This window comes from Theropithecus gelada, chromosome 1, assembly GCF_003255815.1.
Source record: "Theropithecus gelada isolate Dixy chromosome 1, Tgel_1.0, whole genome shotgun sequence".
Lineage (NCBI taxonomy): Eukaryota > Metazoa > Chordata > Mammalia > Primates > Cercopithecidae > Theropithecus > Theropithecus gelada.
Window position 1 is genome coordinate 62,814,166 of NC_037668.1, and position 26,970 is coordinate 62,841,135.

Sequence of the window (26,970 nt, forward strand, 5' to 3'; positions counted from 1 at the left end):
CCAGGCTGGAGTGCAGTGGCCGGATCTCAGCTCACTGCAAGCTCCGCCTCCCGGGTTCACGCCATTCTCCTGCCTCAGCCTCCCGAGTAGCTGGGACTACAGGCGCCCGCCGCCACGCCCGGCTAAGTTTTTTTTGTATTTTTAGTAGAGACGGGGTTTCACCGTGTTAGCCAGGATGGTCTCGATCTCCTGACCTCGTGATCCGCCCGTCTCGGCCTCCCAAAGTGCTGGGATTACAGGCTTGAGCCACCGCGCCCGGCCCCAGTCTTTTTTCAATAAAGCTTTACTTAAATATAATTCACACACCTAACAGTTCATCCATTTATACAATTTAATCGTTTTCAGTATATTCACAGGTATGTGCATCCATCACCACTCAATTTTAGAATACTTTCCTTTTTTTTAATTTGAGATGGAGTCTCACACTGTTGCCTAGGCTGGAGTGTAGTGGCTCGATCTTGGCTCACTGTAACCTCTACCTCCTGGGTTCAAGTGATTCTCATGCTTCAGCCTCCAAGTAGCTGGGATTATAGGCATGCACCACCACACCCAGCTAATTTTTGTATTTTTAGTAGAGATGGGGTTTCACCATGTTGGTCAGGCTGGTCTTGAACTCCTGACCTCAGGTGATCCACCCACCTCAGCCTCCCAAAGTGTTGGGATTACAGGCATGAGCCATCGTGCCTGGCCTAGAATATTTTGATTACCTCAAGAAGAAACTCTGCATCATTCAGCTATGATCCACCTATATTATTCCCCATCACTCTCTCAGCCACTTCCACTCATCGACTTTGTCTCTGTAGATTTCCATGTTCTGGCCATTTCATGTGAATACAATATGTGGTCTTTTGTGACTGGCTTCTTTCACTTAGCATGTTTTCAAGCTTTATTCATATTGTGGCATGTTATCAGTACTTCATTCCTTGTTATGGATTAATAATATTCCATTATTTTAATCCATGTTATGGATTAAAAATATTACATTTTGTTTATCAGTCGATGGACATTTGGGTTGTTTCTACCTTTTAGTTATCATTATTATTATATTATTATCATTGAGACAGGGTCTCACTCTGCCACCTCAGCTGGAATGCAGTGGCACAATCACAGCTCACTGCAGCCTCGACTTCCTAGGCTCAAGTGTTCCTCCCACCTCACCCTCCTGAGTAGCTGGGACTACAGGTACAGTGCCACCATGCCTGGGTAATTTTTGTTTTTGTTGTAGAGATAGGGTTTCACCATGCTGCCCAGGACAGCTACTCCCAAACTCTGGGGCTCAAGCAACTCTCCTGCCTTGGCCTCCCAAAGTGCTGGGATTACCGATGTGAGCCACCAAGCCTGGCCCTTTTGGCTATTCATGCTGTTATAAACATCTGCATACAAGTTATTAAGCAAATATGTTTTCGTTTCTCTTGGGCATTGGAATTGCTGGGTCACATGGTGACTCTATGTTTATTTGCCGAATTGCAAGACTGCTTTCCAACATGGCTGCATCAGTTTACATTTCCACCAGTGGTATATGAGGGTTTCCGTTTCTGCCCCCTGCTCCCCTGGCCCAAGACGGAGTCTCACGCTGTCACCCAGGCTGGAGTGCAGTGGCACGATCTCAGCTCACTACAAACTCCACCTCCCAGGATAAAATGATTCTCCTGCCCCAGCCTCCCAAGTAGCTGGAATTACAGGCACGCACCACCACACCTGGCTAATTTTGTATTTTCAGCAGAGTCGGAGTTTTGCCATGTTGGCCAGGCTAGTCTTGAACTCCTGACCTCAAGTGACCCACCCACCTTGGCCTCCCAAAGTGCTGGTTTTACAAGCATGAGCCACCATGCCTGGTCTTGATTCTAGCCTTTCTAGTGATTGTAAAGTGGTTTTGATTGGATTTCCCTATGACTAATAATGTCTAGCATCTTTTTATGTGCTTATTAGCCACTTACTAATCTTCCTTGAGAAATATCTATTCACCTTCTTTGCCTTTTTCTTTTTGAGATGGAGTCTCACTCCATCACCCAGGCTGGAGTGCACTACAACCTCCACCTCCTGGGTTTAACCAATTCTCTTGCCTCAGCCTCCCAAGTAGCTGGGATTACAGGTACCAGCCACCATACCTGGCTAATTTTTTGTATTTTTAGTAGAGTCAAGAGTTTCACTATGTTGGTCAGGCTTGTCTGGAACTCCTGGCCTCAAGTGATCTGCCTGCCTTGGCCTCTCAAAGTGCTGGGATTACAGGCATCAGTGCCTATGTCTTAAGTGTGCTTATTAAATATTCTTATTTTTTTCATTTTTTTGAGACAGGGAGACAGGGTCTTGCTCTGTCACCAGGCTGGAGTGCAGTGGTGCTATTACAGTTCACTGCAGCCTCAACCTTTTGGGCTCAAGTGATCCTCCCACCTCAGCCTCCTGAATAGCTGGCACTACAGGTGGGTGTCACCACATGCACCTTATTTTTTAATTTTTTTGTAGAGTCAGGGTCTTGCCATGTTGTGCAGGATGGCTTTGAACTCCTGGCCTCAAGTGATCCTCCTGCCTGAGCCTCCCAAAGTGCTGGGATTATAGGCACGAACCACCATGCCCAGCCAGTCCTAAGTATTCTTTATATATTCTACATACAAGGCCCTTATCAGCTGCATGATTTGCAAATATTTATGGGTTTTGTTCTCATATTGAGGGCTTCAATCCATTTTTCAATTTTTGTATATGGTGTGAGGTGGGGTCTAACTTTATTATTTTACATGTGGCTACCTTGTTTCCCAGCACCACTTGTTGAAAAGACCATTATTTCTCCATCGGATTTTGGTACCCTTGATGAAAATCAGCTGACCATATGCGTGAGCGTTTATTTCTGGACTCTCAATTCTATTACTGTAAGTCTATGCTTGTGCTAATACAACAGCCTTGATTACCATTGCTTCGTAGTAAGTTTTGAAATCAGAAATGTGAATTCGACTTTGTTCAAGATTTGTTTCCAAGATTGTTTTGGCTATTCTGGCTGTTAAAATTCTATGTGATTTTTACAATCAGTTTATCAATTTCAAGAAATCAGCTAGGGCTACGCTGAAATCTGTAGCCTACTAGTTTGTGAAGTATTACCATGTTAACAATGTTGTTATGGAATATTTCCCCAATTATGTGTGTTCTTTCCACAATTTCTTTTCCTCTCAATCTTTTAGTTATTTCAATAGTGCTGTGCTGCTTCAAGTCTGTTTAGAACTAAACCTGTTTTAGATACAAAACATTATGTGCCATTTTGTTAAAATGTGGGCTTTGCCATGTTTTAAGTTCTAGGCTTCTCCACCCTTAAAGACTATTGTTCTGGAACACCTGAGTGAGGTATTGCCAAGTACTTAACATACCAACTAATCAACAACCCTGCTAAGCAGCAATTCTTGGACTTAATTCTACTTACCATTTGAGGTTAAGTACACTTGCAACAAATGAATGGCCTCTCCTGGGACTTCCATGCCATTCAGTACTTAGGCTCTTTCTAATTGTTCCCTATGGACTACATGATCTGAAAGTTAAATTTCCTCCCTTGCTATCAAAAAACTGCTAATCAGGCTCTTCTAATTACATGGTATACTAAGGGAAACATCCTTTTTGCCTGTGAACCTTGGTCACTGGTAGGCTTGAAAATACCATGTGCTCCTTTTGCACCCTTAGGCACTGCTAAATGTTTTGCATCATTTTCTCTCAATGACCCTGTGAAAAAGGTGTTTTGCAGATGAGCAAACTACAACTAAACAAATTTGTGAGATAATACAGCTAGGCAAATTGCAGAAATAATGTATTAATTCTGGTAGTATGATCTCACATACCCCTAACCAGTATAATATACTTCATATTGTTTTTGCCTTGAGATCCACAAGGCTTCAGACCCACAGGGAAAACTAAGTATTAACAGAATTGAGCCACCGGGTGCGGTGGCTCATGCCTGTAATCCCAGCACTTTGGGAGGCCGAGGCAGGCGGATCACAAGGTCAGGAGATTGAGACCATCCTGGCTAACACGGTGAAAACCCCATCTCTACTAAAAATACAATAAATTAGCTGGGCGTGGTGGCAGGCGCCTGTAGTCTCAGCTACTCGAGAGGCTGAGGCAGAATGGCGTGAACCCAGGAGGCGGAGCTTGCGGAGAGCCCACATTGCACCACTGCACTCCAGCCTAGGCACCAGAGCCACTGGGTCTCAAAAACAAAACAAAACAAAACAAAAAACCCAGAATTGAGCCCAATGACTCCAAGAAGATTCTTGATTTGGGTGTAAGCTGACCTGATTATTTAAAAAATACAAAGCATGAAAAAAATTGACCAGATCTTGGTCTCATTCCTGGGAGTAACTGTACACAGCTTCTCAAATTTCATGGGATGAGTGGATGATGTACCTTAACTCTTCCTTTGTGGCTATTTCAAATAATCTCAAGCAAACCTAAATTTTTTTGCTCAACTGAGGCAAAACAATTGTCTGAAATTCTGCAACATTAGTAATGAGGCCCCAAATTAAAGTCCACAGTAAACACAGCAACACAAATACCTTTAAGCATGAGCCTCAGATCTCATCCTGATCCTGAACAAATGCTTTAGTGAGCGCTTGCTTTGGCAGAACATACTGTAAAACTGGAACGTTTTGTGTGAGGCTGAGCGCAGTGGCTCACACCTGTAATCCCAGCACTTTTGGGAGACGAGTTGGGCAGATGATCTGAGGTCAGGAGTTTGAAACAAGCCTGCCCAACATGGTGAAACCTCGTCTCTACTAAAAATATAAAAATTAGCTGGGTGTGGTGGTGCACACCTGTAATCGCAGCTACTTAGGAGGCTGAAGTAAAATTGCTTGAACGCGGGAGGTAGAGGTTGCACTGAACCTTTTGAGATGGTGCCACCGTACTCCAGCAGTCTGGGCAAGAGGGAGACTTAGTCTCCAAAAAAAAAAAAAAAAAAAAAAAAACCAAATAAAAAAAAATTAGTGTACGAGACTAACAGCTTGGCAAGTTTTGGTATAAGGTCTCCAAGAGTGAAGGGGACAGGTAATTTGTCTACAATTTCTACTAAGCAGTTTTTATAGTCAATTCCAGATTTTTCCTTACATTTAGATATTCTCAAAAATTACCCAGATCACACTCCATTATCAAATTTTGACTTCGAGAAATTGACAGCCCTTCATTACTACTCAGGTCAATCAAACCACAGTAGAGTCCTCCCTTGTCTGCAAGGAGATACGTTCCAAGATCCCCCCACAGTGGATACCCAAAACCACAAACGGTACCAAAGCCTGGCCTAGCCTACATGGCCTTTTTTTTTTTCTTGGATGGCAAATAGCATATTCAGCATGAATATACTGTATCCAACATTCCCAGTATCCCATCCAAGGTGGGAAGGACAGGATGCCTCTCAGAAAAGCACACAATTTAAAAATTAATAACTGAGATTGTGATTAACCATGGTTGCAGATAAGGGGATATGACTATATTGTTATTTGACTATGCTTGTTTGTGAAGCGATGTGTGACTATCTCATAACCATCATGATAGTTTGCACACACAGAAGTTGGAAATACAAAATGCTATGTCTGAAATCCAATCAAGGAGAAGTATGTAGGTAGTAATTGCTAAATTATAACATGCTAATTTTAGAAATAAAAATTACAGAGTGAAGGCAAATATCTAAAAAGGACCATAAAAATTGATCAGTAATTGAGACTGAGAGCAGCACTGCCAAGTCACAATAGGATCCTGAATTATACTTAATCTGGTTCTGTGTCTGTAATACAGACTTTTTTTTTAAAAAATGTCACTTTGAATACGTTGAAGTCAGGAAAATTCTAGAAAATAAATGAGTACTAAAAAAAACAAAAACAAAACCATAGGATAATTAGGATAATGTCTTTATTAATGAGAATGAAACGTTCATTCCTCCTTCCACTCCTTCTTGTTGGTTTTCTGGACACAGCTCACCTGATCCTGCTAATTAAAGGGTATGATTACTCCAAAGGATACAAGAATCAGAGTTACCAAATTCTCAAACATAACATTATATAACTGTCAAGTGAACTAATACCAAAGAAATCTTATTAACTGGCCAGGCATGGTGGCTCATGCCTATAATCCCAGCACTTTGGGAGGCCAAGGAGGGCGGATCATGAGGTCAGGAGATCGAGACCATCCTGGCTAACACGGTGAAACCCCATCTCTAATAAAAATCAGCTGGGCGTGGTGGTGGGTGCCTGTAGTCCCAGCTACTCGGGAGGCCGAGGCAGGAGAATCGCTTGAACCCAGGAGGTAGAGGTTGCAGTGAGCCAAGATTGCACCATTGCACTCCAGCCTGGGCAACAAGAGTGAAACTCCGTTTCAAAAACAAACAAACAAATAAATAAATAAATAAAGGTTCCCACATTAGTATTATTTTTGTTCCACCCAAGCGCCTTTCTTTCTGAAGACCGTTTAACAGGCTAAGAATCATTCAACTTACCTAGAAACGTTGTCAGTCTAACTGCTTGTGGCTTCCCTCCTTGATTGGCTCACGCTGTGTGATGTCTTGAGAAGTATCTACCCACCTATAACAAAAAATGTAACTTACTCACTGCAGCCTCAATCTCCCAGGATCAAGCAATCCTCCCACCTCAGCCTCCAAGGGAGCTGGGACCACAGGCACACACCATCACACCTGGCTATATTTTTTTTTCTGTAGAGACATGGGCTCACTATTTTGCCCAGGCTGGGCTCAAGCAATCCTCCTGCTTCTGCCTCCCAAAGTGCTAGGAATGTAGGTGTAAAGCCATCATGCCTGACCTTCTCCTACATTTTCTTTACATCTTAAGTGTGTAAGTAAAAAAAGAATCATGGGAATTTTAGATAGAGTCTAAAATTGAACTGAGTATCGAGAATATGGCCTTTCCACTTAAGTCAAGCTTTCTTTTCTGTTCTATGATTGTTATATAACCATCCACCATTTTTGAATTATATTGTTTGACATTTGTTTAATGCCTCTCACTTGCTTTCTCACATACATCCCTATTTACAAACCAAAACACAGAGATATTACCTTAGAAAAGGTGAACATCTCAAATACCAAAATTTCACCCCACATATCTAAATGAAATTATTTAAATCAAACTCAAAAGCCTCTAGGGGTTAAGATTTCTAAGGAAACTTACTTCATGTGAACGAGCACTCCAGTATCAGCCAACATCAATCATTCTTACCTAAAGAATAATGAGAAAAAGTTAATATAAAAGACAAGGGTATAAAAATAAAGGTCTGAAAATGCTAGTCAACTTCAAAATTTAAAGAGTAAAATTCCAGAGATAAAGATTGGGGGTAAGTTACAGCATTAAAAAAAATAGGAAGAAACTTCATGGGGGGGAAATCTAAAATTATTCTTACATAAAATAAGTAGACACCTGAATTAGAATGAAAACTGCATTTTCTTTAAAATGTAAAAGCCTAACTCTTATTTTCACCAGTCTGAGCACAAGTTTGACTGCAACCCAAAATATACTATCCCTTATGTGAAGGTATGTGACAACGTTGACCTCACCAAATGAGTTTTAACATCAGCTCTTTTTTCATATGAAAGCACATACCCTGCTCCCCATTCAAGTATGTCTTCCATTGTCAGGCGGGCTGACCACCTTCAGCAGGAGTCCTCCAAGAGTGCCCAACTCCCCTTCCCACAGTACACAATGCTGCAGTAGTTGTCCTGCAATCCTTTGTATTTACCTCATTCTTTCCCGTCTAAGTCCTCACTGAGTTTTAAAGTTAGGGCCAGAAAAGCTATGCCTTACTGGGACAGCAAGGAACCAATTATTTTCTGAGGAAGAAGACATTCATTCACCTTCACTATATGCCTGGCAGGGCCACAGTGCACAAAACAAAGATCAGCCTTCATTCAAGTTCCAGGTTTTTCTTCCTCCCTGAATGATTACTGCAAAGGGTATATGAAATAAGAGTTCCCTGTTGCACATGTACCATCCATAAGGGATACTATATCGTTTTGCATTCTTCCCCCCATTCTCCACATTATCCTATCCTACGTCCAAGCCCTTTTCACTCTCAAAAAAAAAAAAAACATCTTTTTTTTCAGCACTGGTGTTGAAAAGCAACGCTTTTATGGTTTAATGGTTTACCAGCAACTGTTGAGATTTCCAGTTGAGTCTTAAAAATTGCCAATCATTATCTAGCAGCAATGACAGATGATTAGGAGCAGTCAAATCCTCTGAATTCTTTCCCTAATAAGCAGCCATTTGAGAACTGCACTAGCTGACATCACTAAAACATTATCAGCTAAAGCCAAAACCAAATAAAGGCCCAGAACAACATCCTGGCTCTCTAAAACCTGTCCAAAATCATTAAGGGAAAGGCAGTAAATGCAGGACTGTGGATCATGTCACTGCAGCTGACAATGATTAACAATAGGAGACATGCAACCCCCATTAAGGTTAAAAGTCCAAAACTAGTCACACGCATCTCTTTATTGGGGAAAAGTGAGACTATTATGCATTCTTGGTAGGTCTGCAACCTTGCATGAAGAGCACCCATTGCATTTCTTTCATCTTTCAGAAAGCACCGGTATCTGTTCCAAGGGCCTAACAGTACGAAAATACATTCTGGCATCACACCTCTGAACCCAAGACTGCTCTCATTAAAAATAATTTTGGTTTGTAACAAGATTATGAAATACAATGCAAGCACCTCAGTATAGCATTATTACTGAAACCCACTTAATTCCCAGCTTTTTGACTGAGTTTTTGTAAAAAACCCACTGCACTAAGATTCACAATTCATTGATAGATACAAATTAAAGCTAGTAAGAACACACTAACGTCACAAGTTTCTCATTCTAAAGTGCAAAAGCCTAATCATCTTAAAGTGAACAGGAAGGCAAAATTAACCCCCCACCCCAATGAAGTTCCTGAAGTCCATATATTATAGCAAGTACATTCTCTAAAAATTGTTACTGACTGGTTAAGAAATAGGCCTGAGTTTTTATTTCTAACACCCAATCACTAAACCACGGCAGCAAGCACTGGCCACCGATTTAATGGATTACGACACAGGAAACCCCAATCAGGGTTCTATGTAACTTAGTGATACTCATGTCACTAATATTGAGCATTATACTTGATCTGCATTATATTATTGATATGCAGAAGCTAAACTAGTCATCATTTGCTCTTTCATCAGTAGAGTCCAAAGTCGTTGGCTTGAATGGACTACATGTTAAAGTACAAGTCTGTCCCCACCTTGTGAATTGCTTGCCAACGAGCAAGCTCTTTTTCTTGATACACAGAAGAAAATTATCATAGTCATGAAGGTTTCATCAGCATTTATGCAAAGTAAACCGCTTTCCAGTTACAGAGCAGAAACATTATAAATGAAAGCTGTCTCTCATGTATGCTAGCTAAAAACCAGTTCAGAGACCAAAAAGTTGAAGTGAGGTCTGGAACAACAGTTGATGCAAAGTCCTAAGCAACAGAAGAAGTGCTTTTGAAGACTTAGGTTTTCTTGTAAACATTTTGGACTATAACATCACATCCCTAAAGCTAAGGGAACCAAATTCAAAAAGCTACTCTGAACATATGCAGTCATCCTACAGAAACGACGATGTCTTATGATTGGGAATGATTCCCAAAATGTATTCGACTGTAGTCAAGTCAATGTTCCACACCACCTTCCCCCAGGTTTAGAGTATAGACATATTTAGACAAGTCCCATAACTTGAACTATTCACATTAGATTCCCATCTAAGCCCAAGTTAGTAACAATGGTGTTTTCATGAAGCCCATGTTTCTAAAAATTTTAAATCGCATTACAAAAAAACCTGTACTTTCAGTTCATCTCAACTCGTAGAATTACCAAGATTGCATACTGAAATTACTGATATTGCCGATCTATGGGCAGGTCAGTTTGCTACAATAAAGACTAATTATCACATGCTATACGGCCCATGTCAAGGTGCTAAAAGCACCCTAGTTCCCACGTAGAGTTTAGTTCCCTCTCCCCCACACCACTGATGTGTTCCATGTTATCTTCAGTTACAATGCAACTAAAGGAAACCACACAACTGAGTCAGATATACCAAAGAATCAAGTTTGCACTTTTTATCTGAGAACTGCAACAGCACTGAATTCTGCCTAACAAATTACAGCTCTAACCCCACACCCACACAGTTTTGATGTAAGCTAGCTTTACCATACAAGTGTTAGGTGCTGCACTGTAATTTCATTGTCAGAAGTGTGATGCCAGAATGCCCACGGAATAAAAGTACATAGCAAGTCACCAAGTTAGATTATATTGCTTGTTACCTACCTGTATGCAGTCGGCAATGAGAATCTTGGAGCAAGCAGGAATACTACATCCGGGTCCTAATGTCCATTGCCATTTGCGGTACTACGTTCCTCACAGTTACGCACTGCAGAAATGCTGGCTAAATGCAGTTATGTAGCAGGCCACTACTTTAATAGTGCATGATTGCAGTCCAAGAACACCAGAAGACATTCTGCCACAACTTAGTGGCTTGCCCAAGAAAAGCCAAGTATCTAAATTTTAATCTGCCATAATATGCCACTTAAAAATTGCACAGGCGTAACATTACAATTTCCCCATTTTTTAACTGTTTATATTAGTCGTACAATACATCTATAAAGAGTGGTGGGCTTTGTAGTACTTCTCAGGAGTTTAATTAATGTTCTAAGCAAAGAGGATTATGGTTTCACTAACATGAGCCAATGGGCTATGCTTATAAAATACCTATTAAATACACTGGGGTCTTAAGAGTATGTACTTTGTAAAGATTGGGAGAAGTAGTATAAAACACAACCAGTGTTCCTCTTAAAATTATGAGACAGTGGAGAAGAGGAAATGGGGACAAGTGGTTTCTTTAAATGAGAAAAATGGCTAAAATACTTCAAAATTGCTACCTCCCCTTTCCCACCCCAAGTTTCAGATAAACTACTTATTAAGATTATTTAAATTCACATTAGGCTAAAAACTATCATATATACATTGAAGACTTATTGAAAGTCTATTTGAGTAAGCTTACAACCCTGGGTACATTGCTGTTTCAGTGATGAAAGTCAAATGTCATTTGAAACTAAGCAACATTATTTGCTAAACAACGTTTAGCAACTCTACAGTCCACAGTAAGGGTATCAAAAGCCACAACTTTCAGGAGATTATCCATTAGCATCCTTCACCACTCTTCAAAGGTACAGTACTACCAAAAGCTTATTTTAGGGGGTCTGTGCCAGCATCCCTTATAAAGAAAGGCATGTAATCTGAAAAATAAACTGAAACATTAATTTTATAGGCAGATTTTCCCATTTCCCAACCAGCCCCCACCCACACATTCAAAAAGTTCACCCTCTGTGGGTGTCCCATGAACACCCCTTATTTCCTTGTCTTTAGTAGAGTCCCTAACTATATAATTCAACCAACTGTAATGGATTCCTTTCTAATCAAGACCCTTGTTTCCATACAGAAAATCTCTTATGTATCACCAATTAATAATCTGTTTTGGGACAAAACTTCCTCATTGATATAACCATGGTAAAACTACTCATATTTCCAAGTGTGTTGGTGAATGAAATAATGAGCATTATTTTCTAATGAGATTCTCTCCCTTAGCACACCATGTACCTGTCAGTCATACAACCAGAATTTAGTGAGATGCTTTTATACACTAGTGTTTACTTTCAGCATTATCCTGTTTCCTATGCAGAAAGTGCTCGGATTGTTCCAACAATAGGTCTTCTTTTGTACACAGACACAATACTAAACTTCAGCATGTTAATAAAGGTTTGACTTAGAATTTTTCTTTTGCCAATTAGCACCAAGAACAGAGGTGAAAAGGAGGAAGACACATTCCATAGTAAGAGTTCTATAATGTACAGATTTGAATGGAACATAACTAAGAACAAAGCCAAACCATTCAATTACTTTACCTACTGTTAGGAAGTTGTCCCTCTAACATATTTACACTGGTAAATCAGGCTCCTATTATACTAACAGGCAACAATAAACCATCTACTTTAATAGTCAAAGTCTCTTGTTCTAATGGAAGGGGGTTCAATGAAGTTGACAATTAACTGACAACACCATGGAAACATTCCAAGCCTTTAACGTGGTAGGAAGGGATATTTGTACTGTGTAGCATGAGCAACTTTCTCCAGATTTAGTGCTACATCAAAAGGAAACTAAGTAAAAACAAGTTAACAAATTTACAGTAAGAATGATTATCTGCAACCCTATTTGTTAACAGTCACCACTAGCTTAGAAGAGAACCAATAGACTTTTATAGTCCTATAGATTTTGCCCAACAGAAGTAGCACAAGGAGATGTAAAAGTTACAGAGTACAAATGTATATATAACTAAACCTACTTCAGTTACTGAACCTTTTTTTTTGAGACAGTGTCTCGCTCTGTTGCCCAGGCTGGAGTGCAGTGGCACGGTCTCAGCTCATTGCAACCTCCATCTCCCAGGTTCAAGCAATTCTCCTGGCTCAGCCTCCCGAGTAGCTGGGATTACAGGCGCCTGCCACCACGCCCAGCTAATTTTTTGTATTTGTAGTAGAGACAGAGGTTCACCATGTTGGCCAGGCTGGTCTTGAACTCCTGACCTCAGATGATCCACTTGCCTCGGCCTCCCAAAGTGCTGGGATGACAGGCGTGAGCCACCGCGCCCAGCCCAGTTACTAAATCTTCTTATTTTCAAGTTTCATTTTTTAGACTACACCCCATCTTTATAAATCACTTGAATACATGAAAAGGCTTCATGTTTAACAATCTTTAATTCAAATGTAAAAGTTCAATACAAGCCATTTATTGGGCTTGAAATTTGTTGGTCTTTTAAAAACAAGAAATGGGGAAATGCAACAAAATGATCTTTCCACTTTTCAAAAGCTTTCAAGTAAAGGATAGATCATAGGGCCATAAAAGATCCATTTAATCAAACCCACTTTCACCTCCTACCAATTGTCTTACACCCATTCCACAATCTTAATACATATTCCTGAATGAAGATTTACAGTTCAGCTTTGCTTACATAACCATTTAAAAATCCTTAGCACCAGCGTGCTTCCTATATGCCAAACAAATCATGAAACTACTTCAATATGCATTTCTTCTTTTTAAAACAAAGGGGGCAGTTATTTGTAGAAAGCAATACTTAGCCTCCAGATAAATTTCCCAGAAATGGCATATGCCATTCAAAGGCCTAGACACTCTCATGCTTTCAATGTGGAATACCTAGCCTAATGTGCATAGAAGCATGAATGGCAAAGTTGAAGATCAATATTATAACTATTTTTCTATTTATTTGAAGCACAGTAAAAAAAAAAAAAAAAATGGTACACTTTGGAAATTCAGTGGCACAAGGTACACTGCCATAACTTGAGGAACATTATACAGTAAAAAAGAAAAAAAAAGGAAATAAAAAGGAAAAAAAATTCTCCTGTTCCAAACACTGCATTACATCATTTTACCTGCCCAAACAGACCATTTACAAATATTAGGTCAATAAACTGCTAACATCCATAAAAAGGTAGCTTTCTTACTAAAATGCAAGAATTTAAAAGATTGGTATCTAAACAAAAGACAAAACAAACTGGAATGAAAGCCTAAATATCACATCTAAAACCGGGGTTTTTTGTTTGGGCCTTCGTACTCTTCTCTCCCTCTACCATATCCTGCTGGAGTTCCAGGCCCCATTCCTCTAGGACCCTGTCCACCCACAGGCCCCGCACCTCCCTGCCCAAAGCGCTCAGTACGCTATTGGAACAGTAATTAACAGTTCATTATAAGTAGTTGATGTCCATGTGTGTTAAGTAAATATTTTAGAAGGTTCCGTAGTCAACGTTCGTCGATACAATCACCAATGAGTCGATCCACAGGTACCGGGAACATAGAAAGGAAAAAAGGGTAATTTGAAAATTAGTTTACGATAATACATGCCTTGTGGTATGTTCCCACTTGAGCCATTCTCATACACCTGTTTCAAAGAACAGATCTTCCCTGTAGTGCTAAAAAATTTAAGAATTAGTGCAGATGTGAAAATCCATTCCAAAATGAGTTCTAAGAAATTTCACATCAGATTAACCCAATGAAAAGCTTGCAAACTCTCACTTTCAACATCTGAACAGGAAATTTAATTTCCAAGTAAGCCTAACAAGCCCAACCAGAGATTCAATTCACTCAATGAAGTGACAAAGACCTACTCACCAGTTAGTGGCATGTGCTGCTTAAGAAACCTTGTGCTTTTCAAGATCTTAAGACACATCTGCTAAGTTGCAGAAAACTTAAAAGGTTGAAAGTTTTAATAAAATGCTACCAGACTACAAAAAGAAAAAGCATAAAAGACTAATAGATTTAGTCACTTAACCGGCACAATAACTTGATCAAAAAACTTGTGTTGCCGAATTCTCACAGGCATACTACCTTCAGAGCCACCACTATATAACCAGAACAACTACATTCTCAGCACTATCCTATATTGTTGCAAACTGAATGAACAAACCCCACCCACCTTCATCAGTCCATCTTTTCCCTTAGGTCTTTGAAAAGTACAGACACTTTGCTGTAATTCCATGTTTTAGATACTTCCCAAACAGTGAAACACCAAGCTAAAGTAACTGCAATAAAGCAGTGAGTGACTTCATTATTCCCATCTTGTTTTACGTAATTCTAGAGACAGAAGTTTTCAATAGAAACGTATGTGCCTCAACAGCAGACCCCTCAGGTATGCAAACACAGCAGCCTACACTGTTTTTCTCATTCCATTTATAACAGACCAGTTACTATGAGTATTACTCCAAATAAAAAACTAAAATGGCAGCAGGGTTTAACTGTTCCTATACACAATTTCAACTTCTTTAAAACAAAATACTATAGAGCTACTCAAAATGACTAAACCGTAATCTTTTTTATAAGATTTTTTACAAAATCTTACAAATTACAGGGTTTTTGGCTCATTGTTCTGTATTCTACCTCTAAGAGCTAAAAAAAGAAAAATTTGGGGCTTTCATAATTATGTTAATTACAACAGCTGAGAACCCAGGAGCTATCAGCTACCTGTTACCTAGAATATAAACCTTTAATTGTGAGAACATAAGGTCAAATTAGATTTTACACATTGCCTAACAATCTGTTGTTTAGGAAGATTATTATTAAACCAAAATGTTACCCACATACTCTGAAAAATCTGAAGAAAGCCCACAGTATTACATTTTACCCAACCAGCCATTTATAATTCTAACTTTAATTCCCAAAAAGTCTTAGGTAGATTATAAACAGGTAAGGTCCTTTACTAAATCCTTATGTTTCTATTTATTAAATGAATCTTATGAGCTACACACTGCAGCTCCCCTCCTTTGCCAAAAGCCTGTAGTGAACTCATCACATTCAATTCAGCTATAAAAATGCACTCTCTAAACCCACCAAAATTCAGTCCTAGCGATTTGTAAAGCCCTAACGCAGCCACTCACGCCAGTTCAACTGATTATTCTAAGCATCTGACAGGCTATATTTACAGCTGAAACATGATAGCATCAAGAAGGTTCAGATCAAATGCACACCATTAGTATGCTTAAAAATTATTGTTGATTTTTGCTACTCTGTAGCAAAATGGAGATGTCAGTTGATTTTAGAAGGTATACCTACAGACAGGCCCAACAGGTGGGAAACGACGAGTCAAAACACTCAATTCCCTTTTCATAGGGTAGAAGCCACACCAAATATAGGTCAAAGTCCTACACATCACTAAAACATGCCTAAAGCTTCAAACTACAAGTCTGATTCCTACTTATGGCAAATACCAGCTTAAAGAATGACAGTTTGCCATTTGATTATTCTCACTTGGATGTAGAATAATCAGATACATTATCTAGCATCTAGAATTTGGATTTGCCATGCACTACAGTTCAAAAGCACCTAAATCTACTTATTGCCAAAGGTAATTCCACATACTACTAACAGCATTGACTCCTTGTTGGCAACCTGTTTAGGTTACCACATACCGAGTTCTTCTATGTTGCCAAAGTATTCCTCAATATTACATATTTATGTATGAAATTGGTAGGGGAAACTAAGAGGTCCAGTCACCTACTATTAAAAAAAAAAAAAAAAAACACATCTAAGTTGTGAAAACGAGATTTTCCTTGGTACTACGTCCCACAGGATACATTACCATGTCACTTCCCATCATGGAACCACTCATGGTTGCTGGTGGAACGCCAGGATTAGCTTCATAACCTATGCCACCACCACCACCTAGAGGTGGAAATTTCTGGCCTCCTGAACCATAGGGATCTAGAAAACAAAAATAGTGGTTACAACTCCACCAGAACACCACTCTCTACTTATGTCGTTAAATTTAAATTTCATACTTACCTCCCATGTTCATCGCTCCTCCGCCACCCATTCTCATGTCTCTTTCCCTCTGGAAGAAAAAAAATTCCTTATCAATATACCAGTACCACACCCAAACCAAGCATTCTGAAGAACTGAAAAATTTTCAAGAGTTAAATAAAAAAACATGGCAAAGTTCAAAAAGTTCATCATCTGAATTATTTTTGAAATCAATATTCTGGAAACTAAGTTAGACTCAATTATCCAAAGACCTATAAAACTTCCTATTCAAGGCCGGGAGTGGTGGCTCACGCCTGTAATCCCAGCACTTTGGGAGGCCAAGGCAGGCAGATCATCTGAGGTCAGGAGTTCGAGACCAGCCTGGCCAACATGGCAAAACGCCATCTCTACTAAAAGTAAAAAAATTAGCCAAGCGTGGTGGCAGGCACTTGTAATCCCAGCTACTCGGGAGGCTGTGGCAGGAGAATCACTTGAACCCAGGAGGTAGAGGTTGCAGTGAGCCAAGATCAAGCCACTGCACTCCAGCCTGGGTGACAAGAGCAAAACTCTGTCTCCAAACACAAAAAATTTCCTATTCAATTAAATCCTCTGACCTATACAAGACAAATATAATATACTTGATTAAAAAAAAAAAGAAAAAGAAAAAAAACAGAAAATCACTGTAATTTGATATTTAAATTTCCTGTATTTCCTTCTAGGTACCTGCAAGTTCTATAGACAACTCCAATTAGAAGGCCGTAAAGGTTGACTTACTGGATCCATGTAGCCCATTCGGCTGTAACTTTCCTCTCTTTGGCGCCTCATTTGCTCTTCCATCTCACGTTGACGAATCATCATCTCTTCCTCTCTTCTACGTCGTTCCTCCTCTTGCCTAGAAATACCCATCAAGCACATAACTGAAGTGTTATCCACATCTTTTATAATTCAATGTGAAGAAACATAGCAGTTGGCCTAAGAACTAGGTTAGAGCTAAAAAACACAAAGGCTTAGAGTGAGTCTAGGGGCATAGTACTAAAGACATTCTGGCAAAGAATGTAGGCTTTATTAAGGAAAATCTCACACTGTATTCCACTTTAAGTGTTAAACCAACACTGACATAATATTTAACCTTTGTATTTTGCCTGACCTGAAAAACTAAGTACATCTTTTTCATAAATGTCAGAATATAAATGTTAGTGCATAAATCAAGTTTTAAGACCAGGGTTGGTAATTCATGCCTGTAATCTCATAATCTCAGTACTTCAGGAGGCCACGAGTTTGACACCAGCCTAGACTCCATCTCCACAAAAAAGAAGAAAAAAAAAAAAATTAGCTGGGGGGTGGTGGCCTGTGCCTGAAGTTCCAGATGCTCAGGAGGATTGCTTGAGCTCAGAAGTTTGAGACTACAGTGAGCTATGATCACGCCACTGCACTTCAGCCTGGGCCCATCTCAAAAAAGGAAGGAAAAAAATGGCCAAGTATGGTGGCTCATGCCTGTAATCCTAGCACTTTGGGAGGCAGAGGCAGGCAGATCACTTGAGGTCAGGAGTTCAAGGCCAGCCTGGCCAATGTGGCGAAACCCCGTTATCTACTAAAAATACAGAAAGAATTAGCCAGGTGTCGTGACACATGCCTGCAATCCCAGCTACTCAATAGGCTGAGGCAAGAGAATCGCTTGAACCCAGGAAGCAGAGGTTGTGGTGAGCTGAGATTGCACCACTGCACTCCAACCTGGGCAACAGTGATACAGGTTTTTTGTTGTTGTTTTTGAGACAAGAGTCTCACTCTGTCGCCCAGGCTGGAGAGCAGTGGCACAATCTCACCTTACTGCAAGCTCTGTCTCCCGGCTTCACACCATTCTCTGCCTCAGCCTCCCAAGTAGCTGGGACTACAAGCACTTGCCACCACGCCCAGCTAATTTTTTGTATTTTCAGTAGAGTATTTTCAGTTTCACTATGTTAGCCAGGATGGTCTCTATCTCCTGACCTCGAGATCCGCCCGTCTCAGCCTCCCAAAGTGCTGGGATTACAGGTGTGAGCCACTGTGCCCAGAGTGATACATTTCTAAGGAAAAAAAAAAAAGAAATGAAGGTTTAAACCTTAAACACAATTTTACCTCAACTGCATTTCTTTACGTTTCTGCATTTCTTGATTGTGAAGTTCTTCCATGCGTCTTAATTCTTCCTGTCGTCTCATCAGATCTGAACATTGGAAAATATTTTGGATTCTCATTAACAAGGTTGGGTGAAAAAACAACTGACCTTAGCAGTGATGTAGCAGTGATGTTCATGCGGGTATCTTTTTACCTTGGCGCAAAAGATTTGCCTGATGTTCATGATAGGCATCTTCCATTTCACTTTCCAATTTGTCTTTTGCATCCTTCATGTTTTTTTCAACTTGTTCCCTTTGCTGTTTTTCCATTTCATCCAAAGACTTCCATCGCTGAGAATATTCGTACTCAAACGTACCATGCTGGGCAAAACGAGGAGGGGTTTCTCTCTCCCTAATAATACACAAAATTTAAACATGAACCAATTTGTGAATGCACACCAGAAAATACTTGCCCTCGTACTGGTCTTTTTCCTGTTCTATTTCCTGCAAAGAGTACAAAAAGCAAAAATTATCCTGATTCATCTTAAAATATTTTCACAGCAAAAATACTCAGAATACTCAGCAAAAGAGAATACAGGCACTGGAGATAAATCCTACCTTCCTCATTTTCTAATTGTTTTCCTCTAGCCAAGTTCCTTACTGAGGCTTATTTGTTCCACCCATAAAAATGTACTCCAAGCCAGGTGCGGTGGCTCGCCCCTGTAATCCCTGCACTTTGGGAGGCTGAGGCAGGTGGATCACCTGAGGTCATGAGTTCAAGACCCATTGGGCCAACATGATGAAACACCGTCCCCACTAAAAACACAAAAAATTAGCCGGGCACAGTGGCAGGCACCTGCAATCCCAGCTATTCTGGAGGCCTGAGGCAAGAGAATCACTTGAACCCGGGAGGTGGAGGTTGCAGTGAGCTGAGATCAAGCTACTGCACTTCAGCCTGGGCCAACAACAGCGACTCCAGCTCGGGGGCGGGGAAGTACTTCGGCCGGGCACAGCGCCTCATGCCTGTATCCCAGCACTTTGAGAGGCTGAGGTGGGCGACTCACTTGAGGTCAGGAGTTCGAGACCAGCCTAGCAACATGGTGAAAGCCCATCTCTACTAAAAATAGAAAATGAGACGGGACTGGCGGCGCATGCCTATAATCCCAGCTACTTGGGAGGCTGAGGCAGTAGAATCGTTTGAACCCGGGAGGCAGAGGTTGCAATGAGGTGAGATCATGCCACTGCACTCTGGCCTGGGCAACAGAGACTTTCAGTCACACACACGACTTTATGCCATCATTGTAGGGACAAAACAGGATTGCATGTGAATGTACCCACCTCAGAAACAAACAGCCATCTGAGTAACAGCTTCAAATCTTTCTCAGCTTCAGATTTTTTACTAAGAAGCATATCTACATCAAATAATTTTGCATATTTTAAGCAAAATTGGAAAATTACTAAAACAATTTTCTCCTTTACACTTAAATTAAAAACTGCCAAAAAGTTTCATCAATCTTACTTTTGATACATTGGATTCTTCTGGGCAAGTTTTTCAGGAAGACCATCTTCATCGTCTAGTTGTTCAAGTGGTTCCACGATGACTGGACGAGGAGTTCTAGTAACAAAAATGGTTCCATCTTAGCTTTGTTCCAGTTTTATTGCCACCGTCTCATATAAGTCGATAGAAATTATTACAATAAACAACTTACGTTGTCAGTAAGAAAACACCTTCACTGCATCGTTCAAATGCCTTTCTTGCTGCTGGCTTAGAAGCAAATTCAACAATGCCTTTCCCTGTAGATCTTCCACGATCATCCACTATTACAACAGCCCTTTCAATAGGACCAAACTGGCTAAAGGCTTCTTCCAACAGTTCATTGGAAACATAAGGTGAAAGATTACGAACAGAAAGGGCAGCAGCATGTGTGGCAAAGCGAACTCGAAGCTGTCTACCTCTCATGGGTGTATCATCAAGTTCCGCTTTGGCTATTTCAGCCAAAGCTCTAGATTCCTGTAAGTATCAGAGACACTCATGTTAATAACCCCAAAATTGGTTGATGTCTACACTCTTAAATTGTCATAAGCCTACTTCCTACTCCTTTTCTTCTTCCAGCTCAGTTCGAGCATTACCTTTAGGCAGCACCCGCTAACACGACTTAGTTTACCCACCCTACCCCTCTTTTCTCTTGGGTAGCAACAATAATGCATTATACCACAGGCATATTTTTCCTGTAAGAATGGTGAAAATCAAAAAGACCAATTTATTCTCCCCAGTTTAAAAACCAAGCCTTCAGCGTTTGTAGTGACGACAAAAACAAAAACACCCCACCCCTTCTAATTCTACATAAAATTAAACAACTACACTCACAAGCTTAATAAATCCGAATCCTTTGCCTTTGTTGATAAATACTTCTCCTGGTTCTCCATATTTAGCAAATAGTCTTTTGAATTCATCCTCCGTGATATCAGCAGGTAGATTCCCAACAAACAACCGACATCGCTGTGTATAAGTTTTCTCTCCAGGCCTCCTCAAGAGAGACAAGTTGGCTTTAAACCCCTAATGAAAAAGGAAAGAAGTTTACAAACACCAGAGACCTTTGCAAGTGAAAATCCCCAAGATAGTATTTTCTTATCTGAAACTTATGAGTTGCCTTTCTGTTCCGTTTGGTCACAATCAAGGTTTTACTATGTGAGATTTCTAACATGAGCAACTATCTTAACACCGAAAAAGGAGCCCCGTCATCCAGAATGCTCGAGAACAGACACTTCCCCAAAGAGCAGACGTCCATCAGCAACTCTGTCAGTCACATATGTTGAGAGTCCCTAACAAAATCTAAATCGTATTATGAAAATAAGAAAACAGTATTAAGTCCAAACGCCACTGTAACCTACACGATATGCGCCTGCGCTTTTACGGAACCTCCCGGTTCTCTCCAAAACAACGCCGCACGCTCTGCACTACGCCAGTTCCACAGACAAGCTACCTTCCGCAAGGCGGACCACAGCAGCCCGGCGCTTCCTTCCGAAAGAAGACCTCCCCTAGCCTTCCGCCCGCCAGGAGGGCAAGGCTCGGCGGCGGCCAATCCCCGGCCAACTGACGGGCCCGCGAGGCCGCTCCGCCCCCACGACGGCGCGCGCAGGCGCCCCTTCCGGCGGCCGACAAAATGGAAGCCCAGCGCGGGGGCGGGGGCGAGGAGGGGGCCGCCGCCATCTTAGGGGAGCCGACGCGTCGCTCCCATAGACACTCACCTCCGAGTCCGAGATTTTCTCCTCGCTGCGGCCGCCAGGCCCCCCGGGCGGGGGCCCCTGGTGGTGCTGCTGGTGGTAGGGCGGGTGGTGCTGGCGGCCCCCGCGGGGCTCCCCGCCGCCTCGATGCGGCGGCTTGGGGTGGCCGCCAGGGGTGCTTAGGCCTGGGCCGCCACCTGGCTTCGGCCCGCCAGGCATTTTGCCGCCTTTGGGACCGCCCGGACCTGGGCCCTGCTTAGGCCCTGGACCCGGGCCCGGGCCTGCCGCAGGCGGCGGCGGCGGGCCTCCGGCCTGAGGAGGTGTGGTAGGGACCCCGCTGCTTGGCGGGGTGGGTGGCGGCGCCCCGGGAGGGGCCGAGGTGACTGCTGGCGGCGGGGTCGGCGTCGGGCCTGGCCCGGACCCTGGCGGGGCCCCCGATGTCGGCGGAGTGGCAGGCGGGGCCGAGCTGGAGGCTGGCGGCGCGCTGCCTACTCCGGGAGCGGGGCCGGGTCCCTGAGCAACGACGGGCTTGGAAGAGTCCTGCGGCGGTGGCGGCGGCTGCTGCTGCTGATGCGGCTGTGGATGCGGCGGCGGCTGATGCGGTGGCGGCTGCTGTGGCGGTGGCTGCTGCGGTGGTGGCTGTTGCTGCTGTTGGTGTGGAGGCGGTGGCGGGATCGGAGGCTTAGGGCCGCTCTGGCCCGGGCCAGGACCCATGGGGCCGCGATTCTGATTGAGGCCCATGCCGGGCGGCGGAGAACGGAAGTCGTGGAGGCCGCCGCGGCCGCCGCCTCCTCCCCGCCTGTGGAAGCCGCCACCGCCACCGCCACGACTCCGGAACCGATCCCGAGACATCTCTGTGGTCAAGGGGCGGTTGAGGCAGAAGCGAAGAAGACGCTCAGGAAACGTGGAGGCCACCTTGCTTCTCACAAAATGGCGGATGACACAGGCGGCGCGCCGCCTTTGTCCTCTTCTTATATAGGCCAGTGGCACGGCCCCGCCTACCCCTCGATCGACAGCTCCAATAGCCAATTGCAATTACTATGCTTGATGACACTAAGTTGCGAAACTCTGATCTTTCCTATTGGCCCCTGAGTGAGAGGCGGGAGGCATGGAGGGACTGAAGTTTCCAGTTGGCCAATAAGCGAAGAAGGCGTTGACTGTAGACCACTATGATTTGTTAGGAGAAATTTGAATGGGTATGCCAGGGCAATTTTCACTTGCAAGCAAATAACCAGGGCCCTATCCGCTCCTGGGGAGAAGCGTTGGAGGTGTCTTTTCTTTCTTGATTTCCCCTAGGAGCAATCTGCTATCCTTGCCCAGAAAAACAGATGTTTTCCGATTCAAAGTCAGAAATTTAGTGCCTGCTATCTACCCTACCTAGTGCCAAGTCAATGAAAGTAGAGAAGTAAAATCTTACCTATTTCAAAAACACACAGTCCTAACTGATTTCATTATGGAACCTCATAGGAATACAGATTTGTTGTAGCAGTATAAACTTTTCAATAGGCTTTTGTGGGTGCGCGCATTGTTCCAAAAGAGGCCGTGTGTGTGTGTGTGTGTGTGTGTGTGTGTATACACACAAACACCAATCACCGGAGGAATGTAAATATTCCACTCAACACTTTACGAACAGACTAAGGTACTTAAAAAAAAATTACAATGTTAGCCGGGGTGCTGTGACTCACGACTGTAATCCCAGCACTTTGGGACGCCGAGGCGGGCAGATCACCTGAGGTCGGGAGTTAGAGACCAGCCTGGCCAACATGGCGAAACCCCGTCTTTACTAAAAAATACAAAAATTTGACTGGGTGCGGTGGCTCACGCCTGTAATCCCAGCAGTTGGGGAGGCCGAGGCGGATGGATCACGAGGTCAGGAATTCGAGACCAGCCTGTCCAGTATGGTGAAACCCCGTCTCTAGTAAAAATACAAAAATTAGTTGGGCGTGGTGGCGCGTGCCTGTAGTCCCAGCTACTCGGGAGGCTGAGGCAGGAGAATGGCGTGAACCCAGAAGCAGAGGTTGCAGTGAGCCGAGATTGTGCCACTGCACTCCAACTGATCTCGAACTCGTGACCTCAAGTGATCCACCCACCTAGGCCTTCCAAAGTGCTGGGATTACAGGAGTGAGCCACCACACCCAGCCTGTATTTCACAATCTCTAGTTTCTTTGAGGTCCACAGACCTTTTGGGGAATCATTCCTACCTCAACATTAGCTCGTAGCTTATTACCTCCTTTTCTGCCTCTAACTCTCTTCATTCAATATCCAGGCAGGACCAGGCGTGGTGGCTCACGGTTGTAATCCCAACACTTTGAGGGACTGAGGTGGGAGGGTCACTTGAGGTCAGGAATTCGAGACCAGCCTGGCCAACGTGGCAAAACCCCCTTTCTAGTAAAGATACAAAAATTAGCGGGGCGTGGTGGCATGGGCCTGTAATCCCAGCTACTCGGGAGGCTGAGGCAGGAGAATCGCTTGAACCCAGGAGGCAGAGGTTGCAGTGAGCCAAGATCGCACCATTGCACTCCAGCCTGGGACAGAGTGAGACTCCGTCTCAAAAAAAACAAAAAAAAAGATCCAGGCAGATGACCCACCCAACACCCTAATGCTCAGTTCCTTACCTCCTTCAATAGTATTTCCTTCTAAGCTGTATCAACCATCCAGTCTCCCACCCTCCCCTCATCACACTTACCCCTGTTTACTATTACCAGTAACTGCATTATCTCTGAAATCTTTAGTTCAAGCATTTCTCTTACTGATCATCACTTTTCCTTCTGGCTCACACAGCATAGTAACCTCATGATTCTTTTTATTATTATTTTTTTTTTTTGGGACAGAGTCTCGCTCTGTCACCCAGGCTGCAGTGCAGTGGCACGATCTCAGTTCACTTTAACCTCTGCCTCCGGGGTTCAAGCAATTCTGCTGCCTCAGCCTCCCAAGTAGCTGGGACAACAGGCACGTGCCACCATGCCCGGCTAATTTTTTAACTCTGAGTGGAGGCGGAGTTTCACCATGTTGGCCAGGATAGTCTTGAACTCCTGACCTCAGATGATCCACCCGCCTCAGCCTCCCAAAGTGCTGGGATTACGGATGTGAGCCACCATGCCCTGCTCAGGTCTGAGATATCCAGCTATTTATTAGACATTGCCAACTGGAGACGACTTAGTTGATATATTAGATTTTTTTTTTGAGACAGGGTCTCGCCCTCTTGCCCAGGCTGGAATGCAGTGGCGTGATCTCGGCTCACTGAAACCTCCACCTCACGGGTTCAAGCGATTCTCCTGCCTCAGCCTCCCAAGTAGCTGGGACTACAGGCACTTGCCACCACGCCTGGCTAATTTTTGTTTTTTTTTTTAAAAGAGACGGGTTTTTGCCATGTTGGCTAGACTGGTCTCAAACTCCTGACTTCGAACAGCCTCCCAAAGTGCTGGAATTATAGGCATGAGCCACAGCACACAGCCTATTTCTTTACTTGTCTATAGTCTGTCTCCTCTGTTGGACTGAAACTCTGAGTTCTTTAAGGCTGTGTCACTGGCACCTAAGACAGACACTAGCACAGAGATAATAAATATTTGTTGAGTGAATGAATAAATAAAAGCATAATGGTAAAGAACAGGCTGTTTCCATCTGAGCAGGGTATTGTCCCAAGATCTTTCACTTTTCTGACACACTTGCTTTTGGGGGACATTATAAGGATGGTGTGAAGTGTTTAGTACTTTCTAAGTGCTCAGTAAAGCCAGGTGAACTGGTTTGAGCCTGTAATTGAGCTCCTGGTCTCAAGTGATCCTCCCACCTCGCCCTCCCAAAGTACTGGGATTACAGGCATGAGCCACTGCATCTGGCCGATATATCAGATTTAATATGTCCAACTTGGAGCTGTTGATTTTATCAACTGAATCTATTCTTTCCCCCATACTCTCCCAGCATAGTAAATAGTACCACCTGGTTGTTCAAAACAAAAACCTAGAACTGGTCTTTATAAAAATCCAAAGATCGGTTCTACCTCCAAAGTATGTCTTGAATCCTCCCCCTCTACCACTACATCCTAATCTTCTCCATCTCTATGTCTTACATAAAGTCCTGCAACCACTAATATTTCAGTCTTCTGATCCATTCTTCATATGGCAGCCAGAGTGTTATTTATTTATTTATTCTTTTTGAGACAGAGTCTCACTCTGTCACCTAGACTGCAGTGCAATGGAGCGATCTCAGCTCACTGCAACCTCCGCCTTCCAGGATCAAGCGATTCTCCTACTTCAGCCTCCCAAGTAGCTGGGATTACAGGTGCCCACCACCACACCCAGCTAGTTTTTGTATTTTTAGTAGAGAAGGGTTTTTGCCATGTTGGCCAGGCTGGTCTCGAACTCCTGACCTCAGGTGATCCACCCTCCTTGGCCTCCCAAAGTGCTGGGATTACAGGCGTGAGCCACCATGCCCAGCCTATTTATTTTAGAGACAGGGTCTCAATGTCACCTAGGCTGGAGTGCAGTGGCACGGTCATAGCTCACTGCAGCCTCAAACTCCTGGGCTCAAGCAGTCCTCCTGCCCCAGGGTTCCAAATAGCTGGGACTATAGGTGGGCGCCACGATGCCCAGCAGATTTTTTCTTTTTGAATCTTTTCTTTTCTTTTTTTTTTTTTTTTTTTTACGTGGAATTTTTCTCCTGCTGCCCAGGCTGGAGTGCAATGGTGTGATCTCAGCTCACTGCAGCCTCTGCCTCCCAGGTTCAAGTGATTCTCCTGCCTTAGCCTCCAGAGTATCCGGGATTACAGGCATGCGCTGCCATGCCTGGCTAATTTTGTATTTTTAGTAGAGATGGAGTTTCTCCACGTTGGTCAGGCTTGCCTCAAGCTCCCGACCTCAGGTGATCCACCTGACTCGACCTCCCAAAGTGCTGAGATTGCAGGCATGAGCCACCGTGCCTGGCCCACATGCATCTTTTTAAGTTTTTGTAGAGATGGGGTCTTGCTGTGTTGCCCAAGCTGGTCTCAAAGTCTTGGCCTCAAGTGATCCTCCAGCCTTAGCCTCCCAAAGTGCTGGGATTATAGGTGTCAGCAACCACACCTGATCTGCAGTTATTTAAAAAAAAAAAAAGGCCAGGCGCGGTGGCTCAAGCCTGTAATCCCAGCACTTTGGGAGGCCGAGACGGGCGGATCACGAGGTCAGGAGATCGAGACCATGCTGGCTAACACCGTGAAACCCCGTCTCTACTAAAAATACAAAAAACTAGCCGGGCGAGGTGGCGGGCGCCTGTAGTCCCAGCTACTCGGGAGGCTGAGGCAGGAGAATGGCGTAAACCCGGGAGGCGGAGCTTGCAGTGAGCTGAGATC

At 43.1% G+C, this 26,970-nt stretch overlaps 1 protein-coding gene across 2 annotated transcripts; it reads right to left on the reverse strand.

Annotated features, from left to right (window-relative positions):
• Window positions 1-5,860: 5,860 nt before the first annotated feature.
• SFPQ (splicing factor proline and glutamine rich) lies at window positions 5,861-22,589 on the reverse strand. Of its 2 annotated transcripts, none has more exons than XM_025377867.1 (12): window positions 21,672-22,589; window positions 20,791-20,979; window positions 20,132-20,433; window positions 19,942-20,037; window positions 18,638-18,834; window positions 18,448-18,532; window positions 17,107-17,224; window positions 16,375-16,423; window positions 16,172-16,293; window positions 7,146-7,193; window positions 6,461-6,545; window positions 5,861-5,955 (listed from the first exon to the last, which is right to left on the reverse strand). In XM_025377867.1, the coding sequence occupies exons 1-10, from the start codon at window positions 22,497-22,499 to the stop codon at window positions 7,170-7,172; spliced, it is 2,010 nt and encodes a 669-aa protein (XP_025233652.1). In that variant the 5' UTR covers window positions 22,500-22,589; the 3' UTR covers window positions 5,861-5,955; window positions 6,461-6,545; window positions 7,146-7,169. The 2 variants fall into 2 exon arrangements, with proteins under 2 accessions (XP_025233652.1, XP_025233646.1); XM_025377861.1 differs by having other exon boundaries at window positions 7,146-13,758.
• Between the last annotated feature and the right edge of the window lie 4,381 nt (window positions 22,590-26,970).